Source organism: Hyaena hyaena, unplaced genomic scaffold (assembly GCF_003009895.1).
Source record: "Hyaena hyaena isolate Hyena2069 unplaced genomic scaffold, ASM300989v1 scaffold_747, whole genome shotgun sequence".
NCBI lineage: Eukaryota > Metazoa > Chordata > Mammalia > Carnivora > Hyaenidae > Hyaena > Hyaena hyaena.
This window is the reverse complement of record NW_024081379.1, coordinates 251,528-277,670: the sequence shown is the minus strand read 5'-3', so window position 1 is coordinate 277,670 and position 26,143 is coordinate 251,528. Positions and strand designations below refer to the sequence as shown.

The window sequence follows — 26,143 nt, the reverse complement described above, 5'->3', positions numbered from 1 at the left end:
GTCCCTACAGTGTTATCTGTTTTTGTATTTCTTTTCAGGATTCAAACAATGTCCACATGTTGGATTTGATGGTCATATCCATTCAGTCTCTTTTAAGGAGAAAGTCCCTTCCACCCACCCATCTCTTTTGTATGTCTTTCATTATATCACCTGTTTTGGAGTGTACTAGCCAGTTGTTAAGAAAAATATTCCATATATGTTTTAGATTTTTTTTGATAATTTCTTTATTGTTGGAAAACTTGGGCAAGAAAACCTCGTGGGTGATGTCTGTCCTTCTCAGTGCATCCCATCAAGAGGCACATGATGTTACTGGGGTGATTCAGCCCCATCACCAGTGAAAACACTTCTGCCAGATCTCTGCACTGTGAAGGTGATTGAAAATTGGTGAGTTGTCTGTGGGGTTACATGCAGACGCTGTGTGAATATCTACTTCCTCAACATTCCCTCCTGATCCGAGAATGACCCTGACCCATATGTTATCACAGTGGAATTTATAAACTGTTGTTTTACTAATCCTGTAATTCTTTCTACATTTTCAACTGTCATTCTGCTTTCTTCTCCACAGAAAAGCTTTTTTCTTTTTTCTTTTTTTTGAAGAGCTTACTATTCCTTGTCCTGTCTCCACCTGCCTTATGTCACTCCAGACTCATCTAGACTCATAAATTATTTCATTTTAGGGGCGCCTGGGTGGCTTAGTCGGTTAAGCGTCCGACTTTCGCTTAGGTCATGATCTCGCGGTTCATGGGTTCGAGCCCCGCGTCAGGCTCTGTGCTGACTGCCAGCACAGAGCTTGGAGCCTGTTTCAGTCTGTGACTCCCTCTCTCTCTGACCCTCCCCTGCTCACGCTGTCTCTCTCACTCTCTCTCCTAGAAATAAATTTAAAAAAAGCATTTAAAAAAATTATTTCATTTTAAAATGTTGTTACTATTGGGGTTCCTGGGTGGCTCAGTCGGTTGAGGGTCCGAATTGGGCTTCAGTCATTATCTCACAGTTCGTGGCTTCGAGCCCTGCGTTGGGCTCTGTGCTGACAGCTAGCTCAGAGCCTGGAGCCTGCTTCAGATTTGGTGTCTCCCTCTCTCTCTGACTCTCCCTTGCTCACGCTGTCTCTCTTTCCCTCAGAAATAAATAAAAACATTAAAAAGAATTTTTAAATAAAAAATTAAATGTTGTTACTATTATCACTATATTCCTTGATGTTCAGATTTCCCCAAATGTAGCTAGTCATAGTCTGGCTAATTCTGCTCCTATGGCTTTGTTACCTGCTTCATTAATCTTGGAGTACTTCCTTGTTTCAAGCACCAGATGTTCCCTTGAACTTGCCCTGCCTACACCCAGATTCAGCTGTTTTCTCAAAAAAGCATAGTTCCTTTTTGTAGCAAATGGTATTTAGAAATTAGGATCTAGGGGTTACGTTTGCTCATTACTTCTACTCTATTTCAGTGGACAGAAGTAGGAAATGTGTATGTGTGTGTGCACATATGCACACTTGTGTTTAAAATATGATTTCTTATGGTTATAGCTAATGCAAATACAGCATTTTTAGATTTTTCCTCATCATTCTCTCTTCTGTATAGATCTCCCTTCTCTCACAGTGAGAATCTATCTCAACAATACCTATATATTTACTCATTTGTTCTACCTGACCATATACACAAAATAGTTTGAGTTACATCAGCCATGTCACAACCTATAACAAAATAAAGTGTAACATTTCCTGAATGTTAATTTTTGTTCTCAGAATATATCTTAATGAGCGAGTATAGCCAGACAGAATACTTCATTGAAAAGTTACTTGAATTACTCTTTCCTTATTTGTGGTTATTATTTGTTTAATGTTTATTTATTTTTGAGAGAGAGGCAGCGTGAGCAGGGGAGAGTCAGAGAGAGAGGGAGACACAGAATCTGAAGACAAGCGCTAGGCTCTGAGCTGTCAGCACAGAGCCTGATGCGGGGCTTGAACCCACAAACTGTGAGATCATGACCTGAGCTGAAGTCTGACGCTTACCCATCCGAGCCATCCAGGTGCCCCTATTTGCGATTATTTTATCTTTTTAATATACAGGGAGGCTTTTTGTTTCTGCTTGACGTTCAATTTTAGGTTTATCCTCTTTTTATCTTTTTGATTTAATCCTATATTTTGACTATGCAAAATCTATGCATGTTACAAAAGTAAAATATACGTAATTTGTATATACTTATATTTATATAGTTACATAATATATAAATATAGTTTTATATTTATATTCTATATAAGATGGTTGACCATGGCTTTCTTTCTCTCCTATTGCATTCACCCTCTACTTACCCATCTTATCTAGGTCACCATTTATATTGGTTTATCCTTCCTGTGTGTGTTTCTATTTCTTCTTTATTCTTGCACAAAATGTAGCATAACCTTTGCACCTCAGTGCCTTGGTCTTGTCACTTAACAGGGCTTCCTGGGATGTATCATACACCAGTTTAGAAAGGTCTTGTGTGGTCTTTATTATGTCTGCATAGTATTTCACTGTGCATATTAACTATGTTTTATTTATTTAGATCACCTCATGATAGATATGCAAAATTTTTTTCAATAATGCTGCTCTTGCAACAGATATTCTGGGCTGCTGAGCAGAATTTCAAGTATGTTTCCCAACAGACTTTCACATCCTGTATCACTTTCCTGCTAATTTCAGGAGCTGTCACTGGTCAGGAAAACCCCAGCAGTGCGTGGGATGTTCTGTTCCGCAGTGAGCGAATGCCCACTGTGGGTCAGGTGTTCGGCAAACACGACTTACTCGACAGTCTTTGCCTCATGGAACTTACAGTGTAGCAGGAGGACTTGAGTAAACAGGTTGTTGCAATGGCTTTGGAGCAAGATCAGAGCAGGTTGCTGGTGGAGGTAGAAGAGGCCTCCCACCGGGGAAGACGCCAGCACATCATTCCATGTGCCCTTTGAACGTACTTTTTGTCAATTACCTCTAGAACCAGAATCTAAAATTTACAGAAGCCTTGTCTTCCTTTGTGACGCTGTGAAAGGAGATGTGAATGGTGGTGACCTTGGATGTCCCATCTCAGAAGCAGGACTACAGGAAGCCTTTGCAGTCAGTAGTCACTCTTCAGGCTCCTAAGTGCAGTCTTGGCTACTCTGGTGGTTCTTTATGTTTGTTTGTGAAAGAGTGCATATGGGGAGAGGGACAGAGGGAGAGAGAGAGAGTGCAGACCCTGGGATCATGACCTGAGCTGAAATCAAAAGTGGGACACTCAACGCACCAGGTCACCCCAAAACCCCAACATTAGCCCTTCCTTAAAAAGGGATGGACACTACTATGCATCATGTACCTGTGTCCCAGATACTAGGCTGCATTGTCTCAGTGTTCATCTCATTGAATCTACATACTCAAATGTGAGGTAGAGATAGATCACTTCTCACTTGCATTTTGAGGACACAGTGGTCCAGGAAGATGGAAGAGAATGTCTGGCATCATTCAGCTAGTAAGTGACAGATGTAGGAACTGGGTTTAGATCTATGTGAGTTTTCATTAGATTGCATCAAAGCAGTAGCTGCTACAAAGTTAGTCCTAGAGATTTCAAAAATAATGCTAACCGCCACTGATGCCCACCCACTGGCCCCACCAGGTGATTTCCACGTGGAGGCTCCGTTCCCCAGTCCCCTGCCCAGAAGGCGGGCACAGTGGGCTCATCGGCACCCACCCCTCCTGCCCCACACTGCCAGACTTGCAGCTCCTATGGGAACTTTGCTCCTGGACCCAGCTGGTATGCCTCTGGCTCGGTGTCCAGAGTGTCATTCAGCCTCCTGCCCCTCACCTTACCTTCCCAGTCCCTCACATAATGCTCTGCACACTCTACATGTTCAATACATTTGCCTTGAATACGCCCATAAACCACAAACAAACCAGCCTGATAAAATGTGCCCCTAATCTGTTTCCCCTCCCCCCACTCCAAGGCCATAAAACAGATTACCCAGGTCCCTGTGATCATACCGCCTGTTTTAAAGCAGGACAAGAGAAAAATAACCCCCCAAAAAGGTGCATAAAAAGTAAAGGCTCTAGCGAAGTAGGAGAATAAATCACAGTCAAGTATGTTGTCTGGAAGTCGTAAAGCGTGGCTTGTGCAGGCAGGTGGAGGAGTGGTAATGGCCAGAGCAGGGCCCCGCGCTCCCGTGCCCCACCCCCATCCCCAGCACTGTGGTGTCTACGTTCTGTGGGGGCCAGAGCAGGGGCTATAAACCCATAATGCGCTCACCTCGGCAGCAGAAGGCCAGACGCCCAGAGCAGCTGCGTGTGAAGTGGTTTAGCGCCACCTGGATGGATTCTCCTCTCTCAGGCAGCCTGCTGACCTACCTGGAGGGAACACAGCTCCCATGGGAATCTGAGGCCAGTTGGAAACTGTTTCACACCAATTGCCCCTCTTCCCTTTACAGGTTGGATGGAGGGGGTGCTGACCCCCCAGCACAGATGCCCATACCTGCCTCTGATAATGAAATGATCCTTTCTGATGCTCCCTGAATCACGCTCCCTGAATTGGGCTGGTAGCAGGTGGACTTTGTTTTTCGGGCTGGTACCCAGGGCTGGGCTCTGTGCCCAGCCCCACCCTGCGCCTTTTATTCCATCCACTCATCTTCACTGCTCAGCGGGTTACATCCAGCGTATAGAGGAGAAGACTGAGGCTTGGGGGAGGTGAAATGTCTCTGCCGTGTTCAGGCATCTAGTCTGTGGCCAAGCGGGTATTGTCGGCCAGGCCTCACCCACCCAGCACCCTCATTTTTCTCCCTCACATCTGCTTCCCTTAACCAGAGAAGCCCCTGCCAAGCTGATATTTACTTAGCGGCCATTGCCTGCGATTTAAATGGAGAGATAAGGTACAAACATATGAAAAATTAAATAACTATCAATGCAAAACGACAAGAAATGTCACTAGGCTGTGCATGCGTAGATGGCAAATGAGTGGTACAGGCTGTGGTTTGAGGATTATTTAAGCTGTCTTTACCCCTGGCACGGAAAATTCACTTTGTCAACAGAGATAACTGTACCAGAAGTGACCCCAGGGACCTTAATATAGACTTGCTTTATTACAATAGGGGCATAAGTGAATTGGCATACTTTTCAAAGGACTATAAACAGCTCCCCACAGTGATTTAAATTCAATTAAGCTGGGTATTGACAATCTGTAGACTTCCCTTCCTCCCGTGCATTGAGATAGAAAAATTGCACATTTTTTTTTGGCCCTGCAAAGAGACAGATATGTGTGTAGAATGAGGTCTTATTAATCAGAGTTATTTCTTGTCTCTCTCGCTCTCCTTTTTTACTTTCCTTTTGTTTGTTCTCTCCTCTCTGTGGCAATCTCCATGGTAACAGATAGAACAGCTTACATCATCTATAATTACTGCTATTATTAATAATAATGATCATCACAATAATAATAGCAATCAAATAAAATGAGAGGAAAAACTATGAAAGAAATTAAATTCCGACTGTGTATGTAAACAGTTTACAGCTTCTGAAATGAGAGCAAGAGGAACCAGGAGTTCAGGGAGAGAGAGACCAGGATGCGGGTCCACAGAGGGCTTTCCGGGTGATGACCGAGAAAGATTTCACAAAGAGATGATAATACACAATGTTCTAGAGAATTCCATCATTACCACTCTAACAGCCTCTTTTTCTTTTCTCTTGCTGTTGATAATGTTGGTGGTCCTATGTCTCTGTGTGTGTGTTGATCTCATAACTTGAAACTTCTTTTACATTTGGACCATTGGACCACTACACATGCATAGAAGAGCTGCTTTGGAAATGCCGGAAAAAAGAATCTGGCAGAAAGCAAATGGTGATTCACTAATCTTGTCACTTGACAACAATTTCTTACAGTCCTTCGCAGGGCTCAATGACAGCCTAGATCCTGGAAGTCTGAGAGTGAAAGATTTCTTTTGCCCTGTCCGTTCTCAAGGAAAACAGTACATTCTCTGCTGCATAGGCTTCTCTAACCCCCACCCTCAACCCTGCCTCCACCAGATCTCTGGGTAATCATGCTTACTTGTAATCTTAAGAGTAATTACAGTAGCCTGAGACATTTGTCATTCTTCTATGCAAAATCCTCCCCCACGCCTAAATGATGGTGAGCTTTTAGAGAGTTAGGCAGTGCATTATCCTTCTGGGCAGGTACTCCTGTGGCTGGCCCAGCACTGCCTAGGTACCTATTTAAACATAAGAATGAATGATGCATTTTATAATTTTGGGAGATCTCATAGCTTTATGGGAAGATAGACTTCAAAACTAAATTCACAGGGGCGCCTGGGTGGCTTAGTCAGTTAAGCGTCCGACTTTCCCTTAGGTCATGATCTCGCGGTTCGTGGACTCGAGCCCCGCGTCAGGCTCTATGCTGACTGCCAGCTCAGAGCCTGGAGCCTGTTTCGGTCTGTAACTCCCTCTCTCTCTGACCCTCCCCTGCTCACGCTGCCTCTCTCTCTCCTAGAAATAAATAAAAAACATTAAAAAAAAAACCTAAATTCACAATGCAGCTTGAGAAATGCTATACACTGTTATGTCTGTGAACTGATGCTTTAGAATTGTATCACACAAGCTTCTTGATAGCTCATGGCCTGTAACTCCTTTATGCCTAAAGGTGGCAGGCATAATAGCTGGTGTGGGTCTGGGTCATGAGGTCATTCACTCTCATGCCAGTATATCGGGCATCCTTAAACAACATCTCCCCATTTCCTGAAAGCTCTGGTAATTAAAATAGTAAGATACTACTCTAGACATAAAAATAAACACATAGACCAATAGAACAGAATGGAGAGCCCTGAATGACACCCCCACAAATGGATATTTGAGAAGGAGGCCAAGAACACTCAATGGGTAAAGAATAGTCTCTTCAGCCAATGATACTGGGGAAACTGGACAGCCACATGCCAAAAAAAAAATTGGACCCCTGTTTATACCATTCAAAAAATTAACTCGAAATACATTAAAGACTTAAGCATAAGACCTGATACCATAAAAATCCCAGAAATACAGGGAAGTTGCTCCTTGACACTGGTCTTGTCAACTTTTTTGTTTTGTTTGTTTTTGGTTTTTGGGGTTTTTTGGATATGTGATTAAAAGTAGAAACAAGAAAAGCAAAAATCAGCAAGTGGGACTATGTCAGACTAAAAAGTTTCCACACAGCGAAGGAAGCGATCAGCAAAATGAAAAGGGGATCTATGACATGGGAGAAAATATTTGCAAACTAAAGTATCACATAAAAAAGCAAATACATAATTGCTGTACAATCCTTAGTGAATTGACTGGATTCCTGCCAGTTCAAAAGTCTCTAAATGGAATTTTCTCTGAGATGGAGAATTTATCTGGTTGAACTTAATACATGTATTCCTTGGAGCAAGTTAGATAGATGGAGCTATGCTTCTTATCCTGGGACTAAATGGTCCTAAACAGTAAGAAATAATAGAGACTGAACTGGGTCGCAGGAAGTGGTATCAAAAGCAGTGTTTTTCCAGGACCAACAAATTACATTGACTACATTCCAGGAAATGCAAGGGACACAAATAAATATAGAGACACGGGAGACTATTCCAAAATGAAAAGATGATTGAACAAGATGGTAATAAGTTATGATACACAGCAGCAGCTGTATTACAAGAAAATGCAGTCCATCCCACTGGTTAATCTCCTTTGCCGGTGAGCTCCCACCGTCAATTCTTTAAAGAATGAAGTCCGGGTACTCGGCCTCGTGTTATAGAAGAGTTCTAATGTATACGTTCTTTACTCTTTTGCGTGTCAGTCACCCTGTCGTGTTCATGTAACACATGATGCCAAATCATTAGTATATTATCATGGATAAAATGATTGATGTTAATATTCCATTTTCCAATGTGGAAATTTCCGAGGTTAATAACTTGCTCAAGGCTGGGGCGCCTGGGTGGCTTAGTTGGTTAAGCGTCCGACTTTCACTTAGGTCATGATCTCGCGGCTCGTGGGTTCGAGCCCCGCATCGGGCTCTGTGCTGACTGCCAGCTCAGAGCCTGGAGCCTGTTTCAGTCTGTGTCTCCCTCTCTCTCTGACCCTTCCCTGCTCACGCTGTCTCTCTCTCTCACCTAGAAATAAATAAAAATAAATAAGTAAATAAAATAAAAAAATTAAAAAAAAATAACTTGCTCAAGGCTTAAGTGCTGACATTGAGCAGAATGCAGTTCCTAATCAGACAGGCAGGTTTCTAAAGCCAGGCTGTCTCATGGCACTTGAAGCCCCAGAGCAACTCTAAAGACAAGAATGTGTGTCCTGTGGTGGAGAGTCTGGTCTGGAGCCAAACCAGTAGAGGAGGATGCTTGGTGCCTGGAGGAATTTATGATGTTCTCCCAATCACAGCACTTAACTTATATGCTTCTCTGTCCCTGAGTGTATCTGGTCCATATTGAGTTATAGGGGAGCCTCCACTGGTTTCCTTGTGTGGGAGTTCAAGGTCACAGAACCTCGAGAAGGGAGCATTTCCTCATCCAGGTCTCTTGAAACCGGCATGTTTTCCCCAAGGATCTGCAAAGACGGGGCCAGTCTCAATTTGTTCCCACCCACTCTTTCAGTGTCTCGTGTGTCTTACTTTATGTTCTGGGAAAGAACCCTGTTAGTAAGAACTATTGTGACAGCCGCCAGGGGCCATCTCCTCCTTTTAATAATAGCAGCAGTTGCTGTCTGTGGGATCCTTGTGGACAGAGATGCTATATCCTTTATATAACAGGCACATACCGATTTCTGTGGGATGCTTAATAATTCAGTTAATAAGGGACCTTCTCACACCAATCCCCTCACTTTACAACCAAACTGTACAGTTGACATCATTTCTGCTCTTCAGATACTATGGATGAGGAAACTGAACTTTAGAGAAGCATTTTGCTTCAGATGCTATGGACTTTAGAGAAGCATTTTGACCAAAGCTATTTAACTACTAAGTGTCGAGCTGGCCCACAAATCCAGATCTTCTAACTCCAGAGCCCCATCTGTGTCCACTGTGAGTGGATTCCCACCTCCATCCACCTAGAAGACTCTTCCAAAAGAATTTTACTTGTTTGAAAATCTTTAGAACTACAGATTCTAGAAATCTCTAGACTACTCTAGAGCTAATGTCACGTAGACATTCCCTAGCTAAAATTGCCTGTCCCCATCCTAGACCAGATGTCAGGAGCACCATGCACCAAAGCCAATTTTCATGAGTGGCATTGAACTCTGGCCTTTAATATTTTGTTAGAGTGCAGGGTGTCATCTACACCTGCTACCAGTGAAACTGAGAGGGGAAAACCAGAAACCAAGAACAAATAGTATCCAATTTTCAATCCTTCTTTTCAATCTTTCTTCTGCTATCTCCCAGGGGGAACCAATAATCAGAGGACAAAGGTTGTCTTTGAAAGGAAAGCCAGCGAAAAGGCTCTAGGTTTCGCATAATCCTCTCTCCTCTTATAACTCATCCTGTGTTTGCAGGGCTTGTGATGTCTGCGTAAACTCTGGACCTCTTAATTGTTCTTTTGTATCTTTTGTATATTTGCATATATCAAAAAGTGCCAGTAAGGGAGTTATTAGAACTCCCATTCACCCTCAGGTTCTAGAAGTCAGGGTTGGCAACGTCAGTAGCCTTACAATGAAAAGTTGTCCCTCCTAGACATCGTCCCTTTCCATCTTGCTAAAGATAGAATATGACTCTGGCAAAATGAGTCAGTGAGTAAAGGAATAAGCAAATCAATGAATGAATAATCAGATGTATGGATGTGTGGGTATAAGAATCTGTGTATATTTGGAGGGAAATCTAAATTCATAGGATTTAATGATGCTATGTGGACCACTTCTGGCATCAGATTATACAGTGAGACTAAGGGCAAGTTTATTGTCTCTCTCTAAGCCTTCATATATCTATACCTCTATGTGTAAGTTTGTGTCTGTATCTATATCTGTACCTCTATGTCTCTCTTTCTCTCTATCTGTATTTACTGAGATGGATTGCTATATGTACCAGGGAAAAAGTATGTAAAATGTCCTTACACAAAACAGTAACACAATATCTATTATTATACATTACACTGGGTGGTTCTTTTCTTCTTCTGAGCACCATGGACATTTCTAAACCATCAGTCTTTATTTCTCTGTCTACAATATTGTATTATTGAGCAATCACTTTTCTCTGGTAGTTATCAGTGTTTGTTTATATTGGCACGAACATTTTTGGAGTTTCATGTTAATTGTTTGTGTAACGTTATTATGTTTCCAAATTAGAATCAACGTCCTATCTTTACTTTCAAAGTCAGAATCTAATATCCTTCATTCTGGTCTGTCTTTTGAGAATTAATAGAACATGGAATCCTGCCTGCATGAAACAATGGAGACATGGGGTTGTCAGAGGGCTGGTTTTAGGGAGTAGTCTGAAGATGATTTAGAATGTTCAAGCAGAGTTTAATTTTTTGGCTGAAAGAAATACTTCCTTTTTTGAAGTTGGAAAAAACTTTAGAGATAATGGAAACCAAACTTTCTTTCTGTCCCTCCTTCTAATATATTGAAACAGAAGAACAGAGCAGTGAAGGTATTTATCCCAAGTCACCCACAGAGTTATGGAAGAAAAAGTATTAAAACTGGGGTTCTTAGTTGCCTATGTTTTTCCTTTCCGGTTAAATATGCCAACAGCCACAGTCCTTCTTCTTAATAGTACTAATTAATAATAACTACTTTCAGGATCTGTGCTTAGCATTATTGTCTAATAGGTATGCCCTGGGTCATTTCTTTACTTCCCTAGACCTTGATTTCCTCCTCTGTCAAACTCAGAGGGCAAAGAAGGAGGAAACCACATGATGTCTCTGGTAAGTTCTTTTTCAGCTCTGAGAATCTATGAAGAGTAATGATGTTATTATGTGGGCAAGATTCTCGGATGACAAAAGCTTTTTGAGTCTTCCTATTTCCTCATTTGCTTTATTTGTGACCATGTTCGGAATGCAATTCCACATCCAATTGCAGTAAATGTTTTAGTCTAGGTGATTAGCACAGAATGTCTGATGGAATTCAGACTGTCCTTGCAACTTCATATGCTGGGTTGCCATTCCATATTAAATCCCTACTGGTATCCCTGTCTGTATTTTTTTTCTACTGATAATAAAACTGAGCCCTAGAAAAATGAAGTGACTTGTCCAAGCTTGTCGTTGGTAGAGGTAAGTTTCCAATCCACTCCTCTCAAGCTCTAAAACTCAAATGTCTCTGCTCTCTCCTCACCATCCTACCAGTAGTAGGTAAAACATGGGATTTTTTGTAAGCCTCTTAAAATGTTTTTTGGTAGATAGAGGTAGCATAGGGAATTAAAGACAAACGGAACTTCAGTTAAAATGCCTTGTATGAACAGCGTGGATCACACAACCTCACCATAGTTAATCAGGTATATTTTACAGATACTTTCTATACATAGGTCTTTCTATGTGTGGCAAACATTCAATGGGATACTTGGGTTTCTGGGACAATTATCTCTGCTGGCGTGTGTCATGTGGGGACATGTGTGTCAGTCGTTGGTGGCATGGGCTTGTTTTATGGTCAGACACCCTCCATTCCTATTCCTGCTTGATCATTTGCTCATGGATACACTGTTCAATTCTTCTCACTTTTCCTTCATTTCTAACATGGGATTTTTAACTTCCTTCTAATTTAGGTAATATCAGTTTAAAATAAAATGATGGATATTAAATGCTTAGCATAAAAAGGGCTCCACAAGTTTAGCTCTTATGATTATTAACCCCCATATTTTTTAAAATGTTTATTTATTTTTGAAAGAGAGAGACACTGTGCAAGCAGGAAAGGGACAGAGAGAGGGGGAAACACAGAATCCAAAGCAGGCTCCAGGCTCTGAGCTGTCAGCACAGAGCCCCACATGGGGCTCGAACTCACAAAGCAGGAGATCATGACCTGAGCCAAAGTCAAATGCTTAACTGACTGAGCCATGCAGGCACCCCTATTAACTCCCCTGTTAAATCTAGGCAGAGCTCTCTGAGAAACAGAAATTCTCTGGTCATTTGTTTTTTGTTGGTTGGTTGGTTTTTTGCATGAGTGGAACACTCTAGTGGTGGTCTATTGCCCCATGTCAAGCCAAGTATCATGTTGCTTGAGTGAGCCTCTTTCCCCCACCCACCTCTGGCTTTATTGATGTACATAAGCACGATCCTCTTTTGACCTTCCTTCTGATGTCTCCTTCCCTGGATTATGTTTTCTGACAGAGGACAAGATTTGGACCTCGGTGCAGCACAACAACACAGAGCTGACCCATGTGCGGGGCGCCAACCCCGAAAAGCCCTACGCCATGGCCTTGGATTATGGTGGCAGCATGGAACAGTTGGGAGCCATGATTGATGGCTCTGAGCACTGTGAGCAGGAGGTAGCCTACCACTGCAGAAGGTCCCGCCTGCTCAACACGCCAGGTAAGGCTTGTCCCTTATCCTCTGCGTGCAGTGACCACAGATAGGCTTCCCAAACACAGAAGGTGGAGGACAGGGGTGTTTGCCCATGAGGAGGCTGCAGTGGTGGTCGCTCACTGTGCAGTGGAAAGGAATGAGGTCAGGATAGTACTGGGGACGTACGCATCCTGACTCCGACTCCCAGATGTGACCGAGAGGGAGCTCTGTAGTCACACGGTTCCATCGTCATCTGCAAAAAGAGAGTGATGATAATACTCATACTCCAATAGCTAAGAGAATGAGAAGGCTCTTGAGAGCAGTAGCACTTGAAGAGAGCATTTGAACTAGACCTAGAAGGTGTGGATGTGGGAAGGATGTTTCTGGGAAAGGGAATAGCATATGAAAAAGCACGAAGGATCTTGGCACATTCACCAAAGAGCAATGAGTTTTTTTCCAGGACAAGATCTGCAGAGGGATGTGGGATCAGACAAGTGGGCCAGCAGGAAGGACAGGGACAGTCCTGTGCGTTTGCAGTACTAACATTACCTGGAAAGTACAGGCCTCCACGGAAATGACTCTTTTTCAAAATAAAGTTTACTCTTAGAAAAATACAAAAACAACAAGCAAACAGACTTCTAGGACTGCTTACCAGAACCCAAAAGGGTTTTTGTTTGTTTGTTTGTTTGTGAGTATCAGTTTATCATCTGTTCCATGGTCAAAAAAAGAAAAAAAAAAGAAAAGAAAAGAAAAGAAAAAGAAAAACAAAAGCCAAGAACCACAGGGATATAGAATACCCAAGAGTGGATGTCACAATCTGTAACCTTAAGAAACTAACAATCCCATGATGCTTGGAATTTAGGAATTTTGAAAGGCTTGGGAAGATTAGACAGTGGGAATGTCACCAAAGGAGAAGTGATAGAAACCTAACTAAACATAACATGCCGCCTCACTGATCTAGAATCTTTAGGAAAGGCGTTGTTCCACATAAGCAAATTTTCCAGATAACTGTCACTTATCCCTTTAAGCACTAAAAAGGTTCTCAAAGAATTTTTAACTATTTGAAATGAAAATCTTTCTCAAATGGATTACACGCTTCCCTGCTTTCTTAAACAGAGGGCTCTGAACATAAAATGTAACCTTTTCTTGATGACTCAGAATTGTCATTGTGAAAATCAATTACTGTACTTGGCTTCAGCCAGACTCGCAGGGCCGATTAGATCTGAGGCACCGGCTGCTGTCTGTCTTTCCTGTGTCCTCAGCAGTGCTGCTCAGGGTTGACATGTGTTCTGATTTCTCTGTACCCTGACTGTCCAGCCAGCACCTGTCACTGTAGGCACAATTCAGAGCACCTGTGTCTGGAAAACCAACCTACCCCCTTTTCCTTGAGTGTTTCTCATGTTCTAAGGATTGGGGTTGGTGGGATTTTCAGAAAAATGGGGATATGTTCATTCTGACCATGGACTTCCTTTTGTGTAATATCAATTTGGTGACACCATTGCCTTTGTATGTGCTTTTTTTCCCCCCTAAATCAGCTGTCATGAGCTCCCTGAGTATATTCAAGGGCAAGGGCATGGATTTGGGGGCAGGCCATATTGACGGGGGCTCTGCCTCTTACCACTTAGAGAACTTGTGCAGGTGGCTACATTTCTGCTAGCAATTTCAGCATCTGAGCAATTTGGTCCTGGTCCTGTGCCTGGTACTTTATTAGGTGTTCAACAAATGCAGGTGTCGTATTTCTTTCCTTGCTCACAGCTTCAGTCCCAGCAGAGAAGGTCTCAATTTGCACTGCAATGAGAAACAAGCTCAAAGGATGATTTTATTTCCATCTTAAGGGCGTAAATAGAATAATGATAATAATTGTAGTCCATGCATGCAGGTAACCTCACCACCCAGTGAGACCAATGTTGCATTTAGGTATGCATTCTTCTAGCCATTTTCCCAATGCATGTTCACAAAAACACAGTGAAAACATAGCATCTATGTCTGGTGTTGAGAATGCTCATGAATCTTCTTTTGCCCATGGGTTATGGATCCAATGAGGTAGATGAAGGAAGACGATGGACATGTGTGCACAGTGTCTGCTATTTTACTGGCAAGCTGGCTTGCATGGACCAGGCACTGCTTGTGGGTGGGGAAGGACTGCAGACAGAGAGCCATGTAGAGATGTGGCCCCAACCGCACAGCCCTCAGTTCAGGACAGACCCGGCCTCGGTGGTGCTTACCTCACAGAAACGGGCAGCAACAACAGTGGGCACCATGGTAGGCATGTGAATGAATCCCAGAGCCAGGGCCTAGTGGACCACTTTTGTCGGGCTATTATAACAAAATACCACAGATTGGCTGTCTTATTAAAAAAATTAATATCTCATGGTTTTGGAGGCTGGATCATGAAACTCCACGATCAGTGTGCCAGCATTGCTGCGTCTTGGTGAAGGCTCTCCACACGTCACAGACGGCTCCCTCTTCCTTATAACCTCACATGGCAGAAAGAGAGTGAGAGACCTTCTTGGAGTTCCTTTTGTAAGGGCACACATCCCCTTCATGAGAGCTCTAAGCTCATGACCTAAGCTCATGACCAGGCCCTGCCTCCTAATACCACCATATTGAGGCTTGGATTACAGTATATGAATTCTGGAGGGCCATAAACCTTCGGTCTTTGATAGGCACACACTTGCAGGGCTCTTTTCCTCATCTCTCTAATTATTTAGGCACTCCCTTTCCCCCGGGAGGACCACAGAAAAAGGGGGAGATGGGTAGAGGCCATCTCCTCCTTACTTACCTGCTGTATGGAAGAGTTGAGCAAGTTTCCTCCCTTACCTGCTGAAGCCAGAGCCCCCCCCCCAAGTCATACTGTTTTACTACCTGTATTTGCCATGCGCACGCACACACACACACACATGCACAAACATGTTACACATACTTTTCCATATCAGTAAGTATGGCCTTATACCGTGATGTTCATTAACAGCGGAGACCTCGATTATATACTCATAGCACAGTGAATAAACAAAATTAGCAAGTCTATATTGCACATTCAGTTCTGTCCTTTCTTCCTTCCTTTCTTTCTTCCTGCCTGCCTGCCTGCCTGCCTTCTTTCCTTCCCTCCCTCCCACCCTCCTTTCTTTCTTTTCTTCCTTCCTTCCTTCCTTCCTTCCTTCCTTCCTTCCTTCCTTCCTTCCTTCCTTCCTTCCCTCCTTCCTTCCTTCCTTCTTTCTTCTTTTCTTCCTTCCTTCCTTCCTTCTTTCTTTTTTTCTCTTTTTCTTCTCCTCACTCCCTCCTCAAACTCAGCAGTTAGAAGAAATGAGTAGTTCAGTGNCTTCCTTCCTTCCTTCCTTCCTTCCTTCCTTCCTTTCTTTCTTTCTTTCTTTCTTTCTTTCTTTCTTTCTTTCTTTCTTTCTTTCTTTCTTTCTGTTTTCTTTCTTTCTGTTTTCTTTCTTTCCTTCCTTCCTTCCTGCATTCTTCCTTCCTTCCTTCCTTCCTTCCTTCCTTCCTTCCTTCCTTCCTTCCTTCTTTCTTTCTTTCCTTCCTTCCATTCTTTTTTTTTTTTAATTACAGATGCTGCAAGAACATTTTTTTGCACATAGACCTTTGTAAACAAAGCTGATATACCCTTAGGATAACTAGCTTGAGGTGTCATTGCCAGGGCAAAGAATGTGCCTATTTTTAAGGCTTTCTGTCATATTGACCTCTGCAACCTATCAAGTTTATACCAATTTATACACCCAGGAACACAATGGGATCAAGTAATCACTTACCAACGACAGGTATCTAATTTCCCCTTTGGCAGTCTGATGATAAAGGCAGAAGAAGGGCTTCAAAGATAATTATAATTTTTAATTAAAAAATGTTTACTGGGGTGCCTGGGTGACTCAGTCAGTTAAGCACTGAACTTCGGCTCAGGTCATGATCTCATAGTTCGTGGGTTCAAGCCTCTTGTTGGGCTCTATGCTGACAGCTCAGAGTCTGGAGCCTCCTTCCAATTCTGTGTCTCTCTCTCTCTGCATCCCTTCCCCATTCATGCTTTCTCTCTGTCTCTGTCTCTCTCTCAAAAATAAACATTAAAAATATATAGTATGATTCCCTTAGCTTATTGGAAAAAAATACTACTGGTAGCCAGGGCTTGTAGAAACTATAAAGTGCTATAAATTGTGGCTACAGTGGACTTCTACATCAATAAGGAGAGAATATGGAGGATGTTTTCTTTGCTATAGGTTCTCCTCCATATTACAAACAACAGATAATAAAAAGAGGAAATAAAAGGAGGAAAGATGAGGGGAAAATAAATAACTGTTCAAAGGACCACCAATGACTAGCATTTCTCACGTCTGAGGAAATGTATGGGGAACCATATAAGCATTGTCTCTCATCCAGAAAAGGGTTCTGCACAGTAAAGGTTATTATCCCCATGTGGAATTTCAGGAAACAGAACCTTGGGGACAGTCCAGTGCCTGATGAAATCCGTGCACCTGGGGGATGGGGTGCAGACTGGGTGCTGGGACCAGCTTCACCTGTTGGTCAAACCAGGGCTGCTGTTTCTGATACACCATGCGGATCTCAATGATCCAGAAGTGAGAAGGGAGTCAAGTAGTCCGGTAGACATGAGTTTCTATGATTTGCCTTATTTTGTAAGAAAATGAAGATGAAGAGAGAGGTGAGGAGCCAGAGCTACCTCTGCTGAGGCGCCGTGATCAGCAGGGTGGCTTGAATTAGGGCAAATCCCTGGGTGTCTTCAAAGGTGTGCAGCATCCTTCCTGAGGTTCAGCTGGATCCAGGGTTCAAGCATGCCTTCCCAGGGTGGCACTGAGGACCCCAGTAATGCACTCCCCGAGCCTCGTTCTGCCTATTCTCAGCTCTGGCTTTGGCTGCACACGTCTAGGAGCAGCTGAGGGAGAAGGAAAAGGGAGACAGGCAGGAGAAGTTCAGGCTTGGGTCACATCTGTGAATTTTTCATTCAGTCGGTGACTGAACCATGACACTGTCATTTTCTGACAGTTTCCTCTGATATCCTTCCCCAGAGTTGCTGATAAGCACCAGCCAATGGGATGTGTCATCTGTCTCTTTAACTGAAGATTTATGCTACAAATCTCTGAAGGGCCAGAATTCCAAACCCCAGGGGTCCTTGAGAAAAGTGTCTTTGCTATTCCCATACATCTTTGTAGGTGTCTTCCCTAGGCTTCCACTTACTACCCTGAACTTGATGCAGGGCCTGCGATCCTGGGCTACAGAGTAGCTTCCAGGACAGGAATCATCAGCCTGCCAGTGCTCAGGACACTTTGTCACCAAGATAGGAGGTGGCCAGGAACCTTGTCCCCAGGAACAAGAGCTGCCCTGGTTGACCCCAGGCCTTTCTCACTGTCAGCATCTTCCTAGGAACATTGCCCAAGGCCAGTGTCATGAGGGTAACATGTGAAATAAGCTAGAACCCAGCTTAAGAAACACTCATCCAGAAGACATAGAAAGAAATATTGAGTCCACAATCTGGAGGATGCTTTAATTACTTGGCCAATTAGCTCTATAACCCACAAGGAAGACGAGACTGAAAGGGGCATAGCAAGGTGATCACCTGGGGTAGCCCAGTGCCCAGGTCGCTGCTGGGAGTGAGGATTGAAAGCCCGGTCTATCCCCAAACTCTCTTCCATCATCTTCCTAGCACTAAGAATCCCCTCATTAGATTTTCTCATTGGAGTGTATCTGGTGTTTGCATCTTTTTATACTCACCACACTGTGTAGTGAAAGTCTGTTTGGGAATATTCTACCCAGTACAGCTGTGAGCTCACAAAGGCAGAGGTAAAAAGTCATAATTGAAACATACGAGCACTAAAAGAGTTTGAAAATACATATGAAACTTGAGACTCCATTACTTTGAAATCCAATAGCCATAGGATATATTGAGCTGGAGTTTACGTTGGTTCTAGAAAGAAAGCATTTGCCAAGCAAATCAGTCAAGCAAACAAGTTTGCCATGAGGATTAAGTTCTTTGGTAGAACTAATTATTCAGTGCCCTAGAGTGCTTCAGAGTCCCCATTTCTCTCCCTGTAATAAGCTAACATCATTCCTATCCACCCATTCATTCATTCATTCATTCAGACAGGCACTTGAGTTGTTTCCACCTGGGGTCAATTTCTTTACCTAGTTATGTCCCAGTGGATTTGAAAGTGATGAAATCCTATTTCTTTTAAACGCTTCCAAAACTTTCGATTTTGTACACAGCACACACTATAGTGTATATGCTATATAGTATATATTATGCAATTGTATACATACATATTATATACTTTTTTATGTCCAACTATATCTACAAATGCACTTGTGTCTATAAACCCTCTTGTCCATTTGTAATACTTGGTTTCAGATGTGTACAAAACAAATGATCAGACTTAGAAATCTAGGCAAGGAATTGTGATAGAGAAAAGTCAAACCATGGGTAGAAAAGAAGTAGCCTTTCAGGGTACTCTGGGGTTAACTAAACTTAAAGCTCTTTGTTCCCAATATTTGTACCAAACATGGTATAAATATTAGCAAATGATTATATTTTCTTTCAAACAATAAACATTTATTGATTCTCCGTTAAGTATCACATAAGTTTCTGTCCAGTGGGAATGAAACACTGAAAAACAGAGCTCTTGCCCCCATGATTGTAGCAGGGGATGAGAGAGAGAGACCAGCACACACATACATCCCCACCCCCATGCATACTCAGTTCATGAAGAACATGAGGAAGAAAAGGTGAGAAGCACAAGGAGGAGCCTGAGAGTGACCAGGCATGGAGAATTCTGTTTCATAGCAGACAAGGGACATGCCATCAGAATCTTGGGTAAAGAGAGGATGAGGGCCATGTGATATCTAGGACAGAAGATTCCAGGCAGAGGAACAGTGAGAGGGCCAGTGCAGCTAGTGGAGAGAGGAGAAGGAATGGGGTGATAAACGAATGAGGCTGGCGTGTCCAGAGACCAGGTCATGACAGGTCTAGGGCTATGGGTTTTATCCTAAGTGTGCAAGGAAGTCACTGGAACGTTGAGCAAAGGATTACTCACACTTCCTCTTCCTATTTCAAATCCAAAGGCTAATGTCAGCTTATGTAAATCAGGCTAAACCTGGTATCCATAATTTGCTAAGCCCCTAGAGAGTTTAGGTCACTCCCTATGCCTGATGCACTAGAAATAGCTACTAGCTCCATGAGGATCGAAGCCTGGTCTTATGTAGCCTCTCTCCCCACAGTCTATCTGAGCACTGCCAGCAAAAGTCTTAGAGGCCACCTCTGATTACTTCTGATTCATGGCAGTACTTTGGTATTTGTTTCCCCCATTATACTGAGTTGAGACTGCATTGGCCCCTTCACCTATTATTTTAGTACTTCCCTCCTACCCCCAGCACATTCACAAATCCTAGAGGAGGTCTCAGTGGGAATGGAATCCTTGTCTTTGCAGCACACCCCTCCCTCCCTTCTTTCTTCCTTCCTTCCCTCCCTCCTTCCTTCCTTGTTTCCTTCCTTCCTCTCTCCCTCCCTCCCTCCCTTCCTTTCCTCCTTCTGTCCTTCACTCCCTCTCTCCAACACACACACACACACACACACACACACACACACACGTGCACATGCATATATAACTGATCACCAAATCCATATTCCTTTTATTAAGCCATGTCATCACCATAATACTTAAGACAAATTTGTCACAGGAACAACATCATCAAAATCACAAAAACTATGTCATGACACCCGCAAAACAACAATCCCAGGGATGTATTTGAAATCTCTTTAACAAAAGATTATTTTTACTTTAGGTACAGCAAGAATCTGTAAAGAAAACCATGGCTCCTGTAATGCATACTCTCTAGGAATGCATTACCACAGCTGCTGCTGATATTGGCTCTTGGCTACTGAGCACCTTCTTTCTGGAAGGCATTTCTAATGCATTATCTCACTTAATCCCCTTAATGGTCTTATGAAGTTTATATTATCATTCTCATTTATTTCATGGAAGTAAGGCTCTAAGAACCTAGGTGGTTCGTCAGAAGTCTTATAGATACTAAATACTGGAGATCAGTTCCAAATAAATGTCTTTGATTTTAACCACCATGTGCATTCCAGACTAACATGCAGCAAAAGAAGAAAGGTCTCACAGAGGGACGGAAAATAATAGGAGGATGCAGGTACCCACAGAAAAGGCTCATCTTCTGTTCTGATTATCAACTGTTATGTAACAAACCACCATAAAACTTAGTGCTTTAGGGTGATGGCAACATCCATCTTGTCCACTCATCTGCAGTTTGGGCAGGAGCTAGTAGGATTTGCCCATCTCTGCTCCTCCATGAGTCACCAGGACCAGGCTGGGCCTGGTACTGTGTCTGCAGTCACCTGAGAGCTCACTCACTCAGTTGGTGCTGGTTGTTGGCTGAGTCATCAGTTGGCCATGTGGTCTTTCCATGTGGCTGCTTGGCTTTCTTATAACATAGTGGCTAAGTCTCAGGGCAAATACCCAAGAAAGGGAGAAGGGAAGGCAGAACCTATATTGCATTTTCTTACCTAGTATTGAAAGCCATGCATTATTATTTCTGCCATTTTTCTAATTATAAGATGGTCACTGATTCTGGCCCACATTCAAGGAGAGGTAAATTTCATTCCATCTTTTCATGGGATGAGTGAATGGACACTCATATGTTCTTTAAAATTTTGAAGACTACCAGATGTTCTTCAAAAATTTGCATAGATAGTCAACCAGCCTAAGGGACAGAGCAGATGGAAGGCAGAATCAGGAGCCAGATCCATCTCTCCAAGTCTGTGTAGGTGCCTACACTCTGATGTCCTGCTGCCCATTGATAAGTCAGTTTTAGTTCAGGCAGGAAATGTGTCTGACTCTATTTTTCCCTCTTAGGGACTTTTGTTACCCTTAAAATAATGTGGCTAAAATGTGTTTATACGAGTTTGCCATAGGTCTTCAAAAAATATAAAGAGACTAACACATGAATCAAGTCAATGCATTTTACTGTGCTGAAAGCCACCTTTCCTAATGTCCTAATAATTCACACTTGGTGTTTTGCTGGGAACATAAAGTCAAAATTAGCAGTGGGTGGATTTTACAAAGAAGACATACACTTTAGTGGAGTGGGTGTGTATCTAAGGGAAATAAAAACTATCTCCCATAAATTCAAGATATATGTCTGATTGCAAATAAATTGCTTTCCAGACGATTAATTACTTCAGTAGTCAATGTGGATTGCTCAAGAATCACATTTGGACCCTGTATGAGATAGTTTTTATTTTTCTCACCACTCTATGAAATGCCGTGTTCACTTAATTTATCTTGAATGTGCTTACAGGAAAAAGGGTTCTATTTTCTAATCTTAAGGTATAGTACAGTGGTGGGGCACCTGGGTGGCTCAGTCAGTTAAACATTCGACTTTGGCTCAGGTCATGGTCTTATGGTTCGTGAGTTCAAGCCCCATGTCTAGCTCTGTGCTTATAGTTTAGAGCCTGAAGCCTGTTTTGGATTGTGTCTCTTTCTTTCTCTCCCTCCTCCACTTGCACTCTGTCTCTTTCTGTCTCTCAAAAATAAATAAGTGTTTAAAAGTTTATGTGAAAAATGTAGTACAGTGGCAACAACATGAAAAGAGCATGAATTTTGGAATCATAGAAAATGGTTTTAAGTTTTACTTTTTCTGCTTCTTAGCTCTGGCATGTGAGCATATTACATGGACTTTCTGAGCCTCAGTTTATTTATCTGTAAATGTAATAAGATAGATGCTGTGTCTTGCATATAGTAGACATTCAAGATACTGTTGTTATGTTAGCTAGTATTTTAGCACACTTTCCAAAGAGCAAAGGGGATATTAGTCCCCTGGCTACCAGGAAAGGGTCTCAGAATCCTATTGTATGTGGTGGAAAGTTGAATTTTGGGATCTGCCTCTGTTGATTTATGGGTACTTACTTCTAAACTGAAGTTTAGGTATCCATAAGTGTGATATTTTCCTACCTAATAGAACCATTCAATGTGTTACAATTAAGTCTATGCCCACCCTACCGCCGCTGCCAACCCCTCAAATCCACCCATCTTTCTATTTTTTTTTTTTTTTTAATTTCAATGAATGACACCATCCTGTTCCTTAAGGCTGAAACCTAGGGCTCATTCCCTCCTTACCATCTCCATTCCCTACCCAGTATATCAGCAAATATTCAAACTCATCAGTCATAGCTGACCTTGACCCCAGCCTCTTCCCTTCATTTCCACTGCTACTGCCCAAGTTCAAACTTCCCCATCTCCAGACTGGACACGTGGGTCACATCCCTGCTCCTCCCCTATCTCCACCATTACCCTACCTCCCTACATTTTCTATCTCATACAGCAGACAATGAGGTGATATTTCCAAAATGAGATTATAAAAACCTGGCTTTAAACCCTTTTCACTGCCCTTAACACAGAACTCAGACTCCTTACCATGGCCTACAGAGGTCTGCAGGCTGAGCCCACCCCCAAGTTTATGTTCTCCCACCCACTCCCTAAACTTAACACTGTATTTGTTTATTCTGTTCCTTGACAGACTAGCCCTTTACATCTTAAATGGATGCACTATCTGTTTTCTCTACTCAGAAATTTTGTTCCTCTTCCCATGCTTAGCTCTCAACTTAAATTTTTCGTACAACTGAGTCCCTGGGTGGCTTGGTCAGTTAAGCGTCCGACTCTTGATTTTGGCTCAGGTCATGACCTCATCATTTGTGACATAGAGCTCTGAGTTGAGCTCTATGTTGACAGCACAGAGCTTGCTTGGGATTCTCTCTCCCTTTCTGCCCCTCCCCCACTCATGCCCACTCTCTCAAAATAATAAATAAATAAAATAATCATTACATTTTTTTTACATACAAGAAAGTATATACTCTATCATTTTTATCACTTCATCCTATTTGAATATTCTGCATAGGAGTTATTACTACCTGATATTTTCTTCCTGTTTGTTTGTTTACTTTCTGCCTCTGTCAGTAGAATGTGAGCTTCATGAGGGAGGAATCCTTCTTTGTTTCATTCACCACTTTATGCCCCAAATGCCTGGAACAGTACCTGGCACCTAGGAAACATGGAGTAAGTAGTTGTTGAATGAATAGAAAATTCCACCTCAATTAATAGTATCACTAGTGTCCGTGTTATGTCAGAGGACCCATTATAAAATAAGTGCATTTGACTAAACGTGCTGCAGAGACCTTTGCAAGCAGAGAGCAGTTAGTGAGTGGGAAGGGGGAGACTGGAAGACAGGAGCCACCATCCCACTTCTGGCTCCAGCACAGGCTCTCTGTGACCTTGAGCAACTCACTTATACAAGTTAACTGGCTTCAAATTTCCTTTCTTTAATCCTGGTGGGTTATATTTGACGTTCGCTAAGTGCCCTTCCCACTGTGACTCTTCATGGTGATACTAACCAATACAAAGTGAGTTAAAATACAGGTTACAGTTTATTACTTTCTTGTCACTGCAAGGAGCTAGAGGAGTCAGCAAAACAAAGAAAAAAAGGAGACTTTTCTAAGACCCTGAAGACAATGAAATATGATAATTTATTTATATAGTAGGTGGCATTTTTGAGACCTTCCTGCACCTGATCAGCTCCTCAGAACATATTTACATATGGTAATACTGATTATGCCAAGAAGATGTGAAACTTCCCCAAGGTCCTAACAAGTCAAGAGTTGCAGGCTTAGCAATTTCCAGCCTTAGAGAAGGTGTGCGTGTAGTATAGTGTTTACTTTATAAGCACTGCAGTGGTTGGGAGGTGGCCTGCAAACGGAGTGATACCAACTGCATCGATGAGGGCCGTTAGTCTGTCCTGACCCTGTGCCTCATGGCATCTCAGCTTGTCATTGGGAGTCATGGCTGAACCTGGATTCCCCTCCACCTGGGACCTCACTATAACCTTGCCAAAGGGAGGGCAGGGGTGTGCCGATGAAGAGCCAGAGCATCCCTTGCCTTGGTCTACCACATATCTGTCATGTGACCTTAGAATAGGTAGTCACCATCTGTCCTCCTCAGGCTGCCCATCTCTAAGAATGAAGCTGATAAAAATAACACTAATGTGCTCACATCATTTCTAAGGATAAAAACAGGTAGAAACTTGGGGCGCCTGGGTGGCTCACTCCATTAAGCATCCCACTTTGGCTCAGGTCATGATCCTGTGGTTCTGAGTTCAAGCCCCACATCAGGCTCTGTGTTGACAGCTCAGAGCCTGGTGCCGGCTTCGGATTCTGTGTCCCGCCCCCCTCGCTTTCTCCTGCTCATTCTCTCTCTCTTTCTCTCTCTCTCAAAAATAAACATAAAAAAGTAAAAAGAAATAAGTAAAAACTTATATTCTAGAATTTAAGTCCCCAATTTACCTAAGATCTTTCAAATGACAGTGAGATTTTTCTATACCTAATTCCCACCGTTCTCTCACTTTTGCCGAGAGGCAAGAATGAGTGTGTTATGGCAGTTTTATTCCTCCATGCTTTCCTACATGCATTCGCCCCTGCATCCTTGTGTATGCCTGCATTTGCATGCATATGTAAATGCACAATGGGTGTGTGTGTGTGTGTGTGTGTGTGTGTGTGTGTGTGTCTAGGATCTGATGAGAAATACCAAGAAGTGTGCTGAGTGCTGTAGAGATGTCAAACCATAACCTTGGTATTTCACTGTGGGGATGTTTTAGGCTCTGAAGCAATAGATAGGTAGGTAGGTAGGTAGGTAGGTAGATAAAAATAAATAACTAAACTCCCCTACCCTGCCACTTCTTTGCCGAATGGCCATTGTCAGGCCATATAACCAAAGTCTCTGAGTCACATTTTCTCATCTGCAAAATAGGTAACATATTAACCCAATTTGCAGACTTTTTCAGAGACTGCAAATGTATAGGTAAAGGGGTTGGCCACATTGACTACTACCATTTACAGGGCCTATGTCCTTATCGATAGAATTAGAGACAGTATTGACAAGTTAGAAAGATGTAAAGTGCTCCAGAAATGAAAAATGAATTCTATGTAGTCAAATCTGGGAGATTTTCTGTGGTAAGGCATTACTTCTTTTGAGACACAGCCTGGGTAAGAGTCGCTGTGAGGGGGGAGGGCATAGAGGGAGACCATTCCTGCGGAGTTGGGGAGAATCCTATTTAGGAGTGAAGAAGTTGAGAGTGTTACTGCTTGTTTCGACAAGGAGGCATAGAGGATGGGAAAGAGAATGGTTGGAAAGAGGGAGGGCCTTCTATGTTGCAGATGCCTTGCAGCATGCTTCTGTAGATGAGCTCCACTACTTCTAATGAGGAAGACTGGAGAGTGATACAATAGAGAGATTAGCCAGGAAGCTGTAGAGAGAACTAACTGGGTCAGGAGGAGACTACAGGCAAGGAGACTAGTTGGCTCCATCTCTGCAGTCAAGGGAAGAGGTAAGAAGCATGGGGTCATAGAAATAGGAAGGGAAATAAAAGAGTGATCGGATTGCTCTTGACGAACAAAATACACTCAAGCAATGCTGTTCAATGGAAATTTTAAAGTTTTCTAATAACTACATTATAAATATAAAAAGAAACAGCAGAATGAATTTCAATACCATGTTTTGTTTGTGATGATATATCCAAAATAATATATATTCAATGTCTAATTAGCAAAAGGAAATTATTAAGATTTATTTTACATTATTTTTCCCAAATCTTCAAAATCTGGTGTGTATTTTGCATTTACAGCACCTTACACCACATTCAAGAGCTGAATAGTTACATGTGGTCAGTGGCTACCAT

General features: G+C 42.5%; 1 protein-coding gene across 2 annotated transcripts in view; it reads left to right on the top strand.

Moving 5' to 3' along the window:
• Positions 1-26,143, top strand: part of CNTNAP5 (contactin associated protein family member 5) — an 802,816-nt gene that overhangs the window by 550,580 nt on the left and 226,093 nt on the right. For both annotated transcript variants that reach the window (XM_039218226.1, XM_039218225.1), the window contains exon 13: positions 12,224-12,424. In XM_039218226.1, coding sequence (XP_039074157.1) covers positions 12,224-12,424 — 201 coding nt within the window. The remainder of the gene's footprint in view (positions 1-12,223; positions 12,425-26,143) is intronic.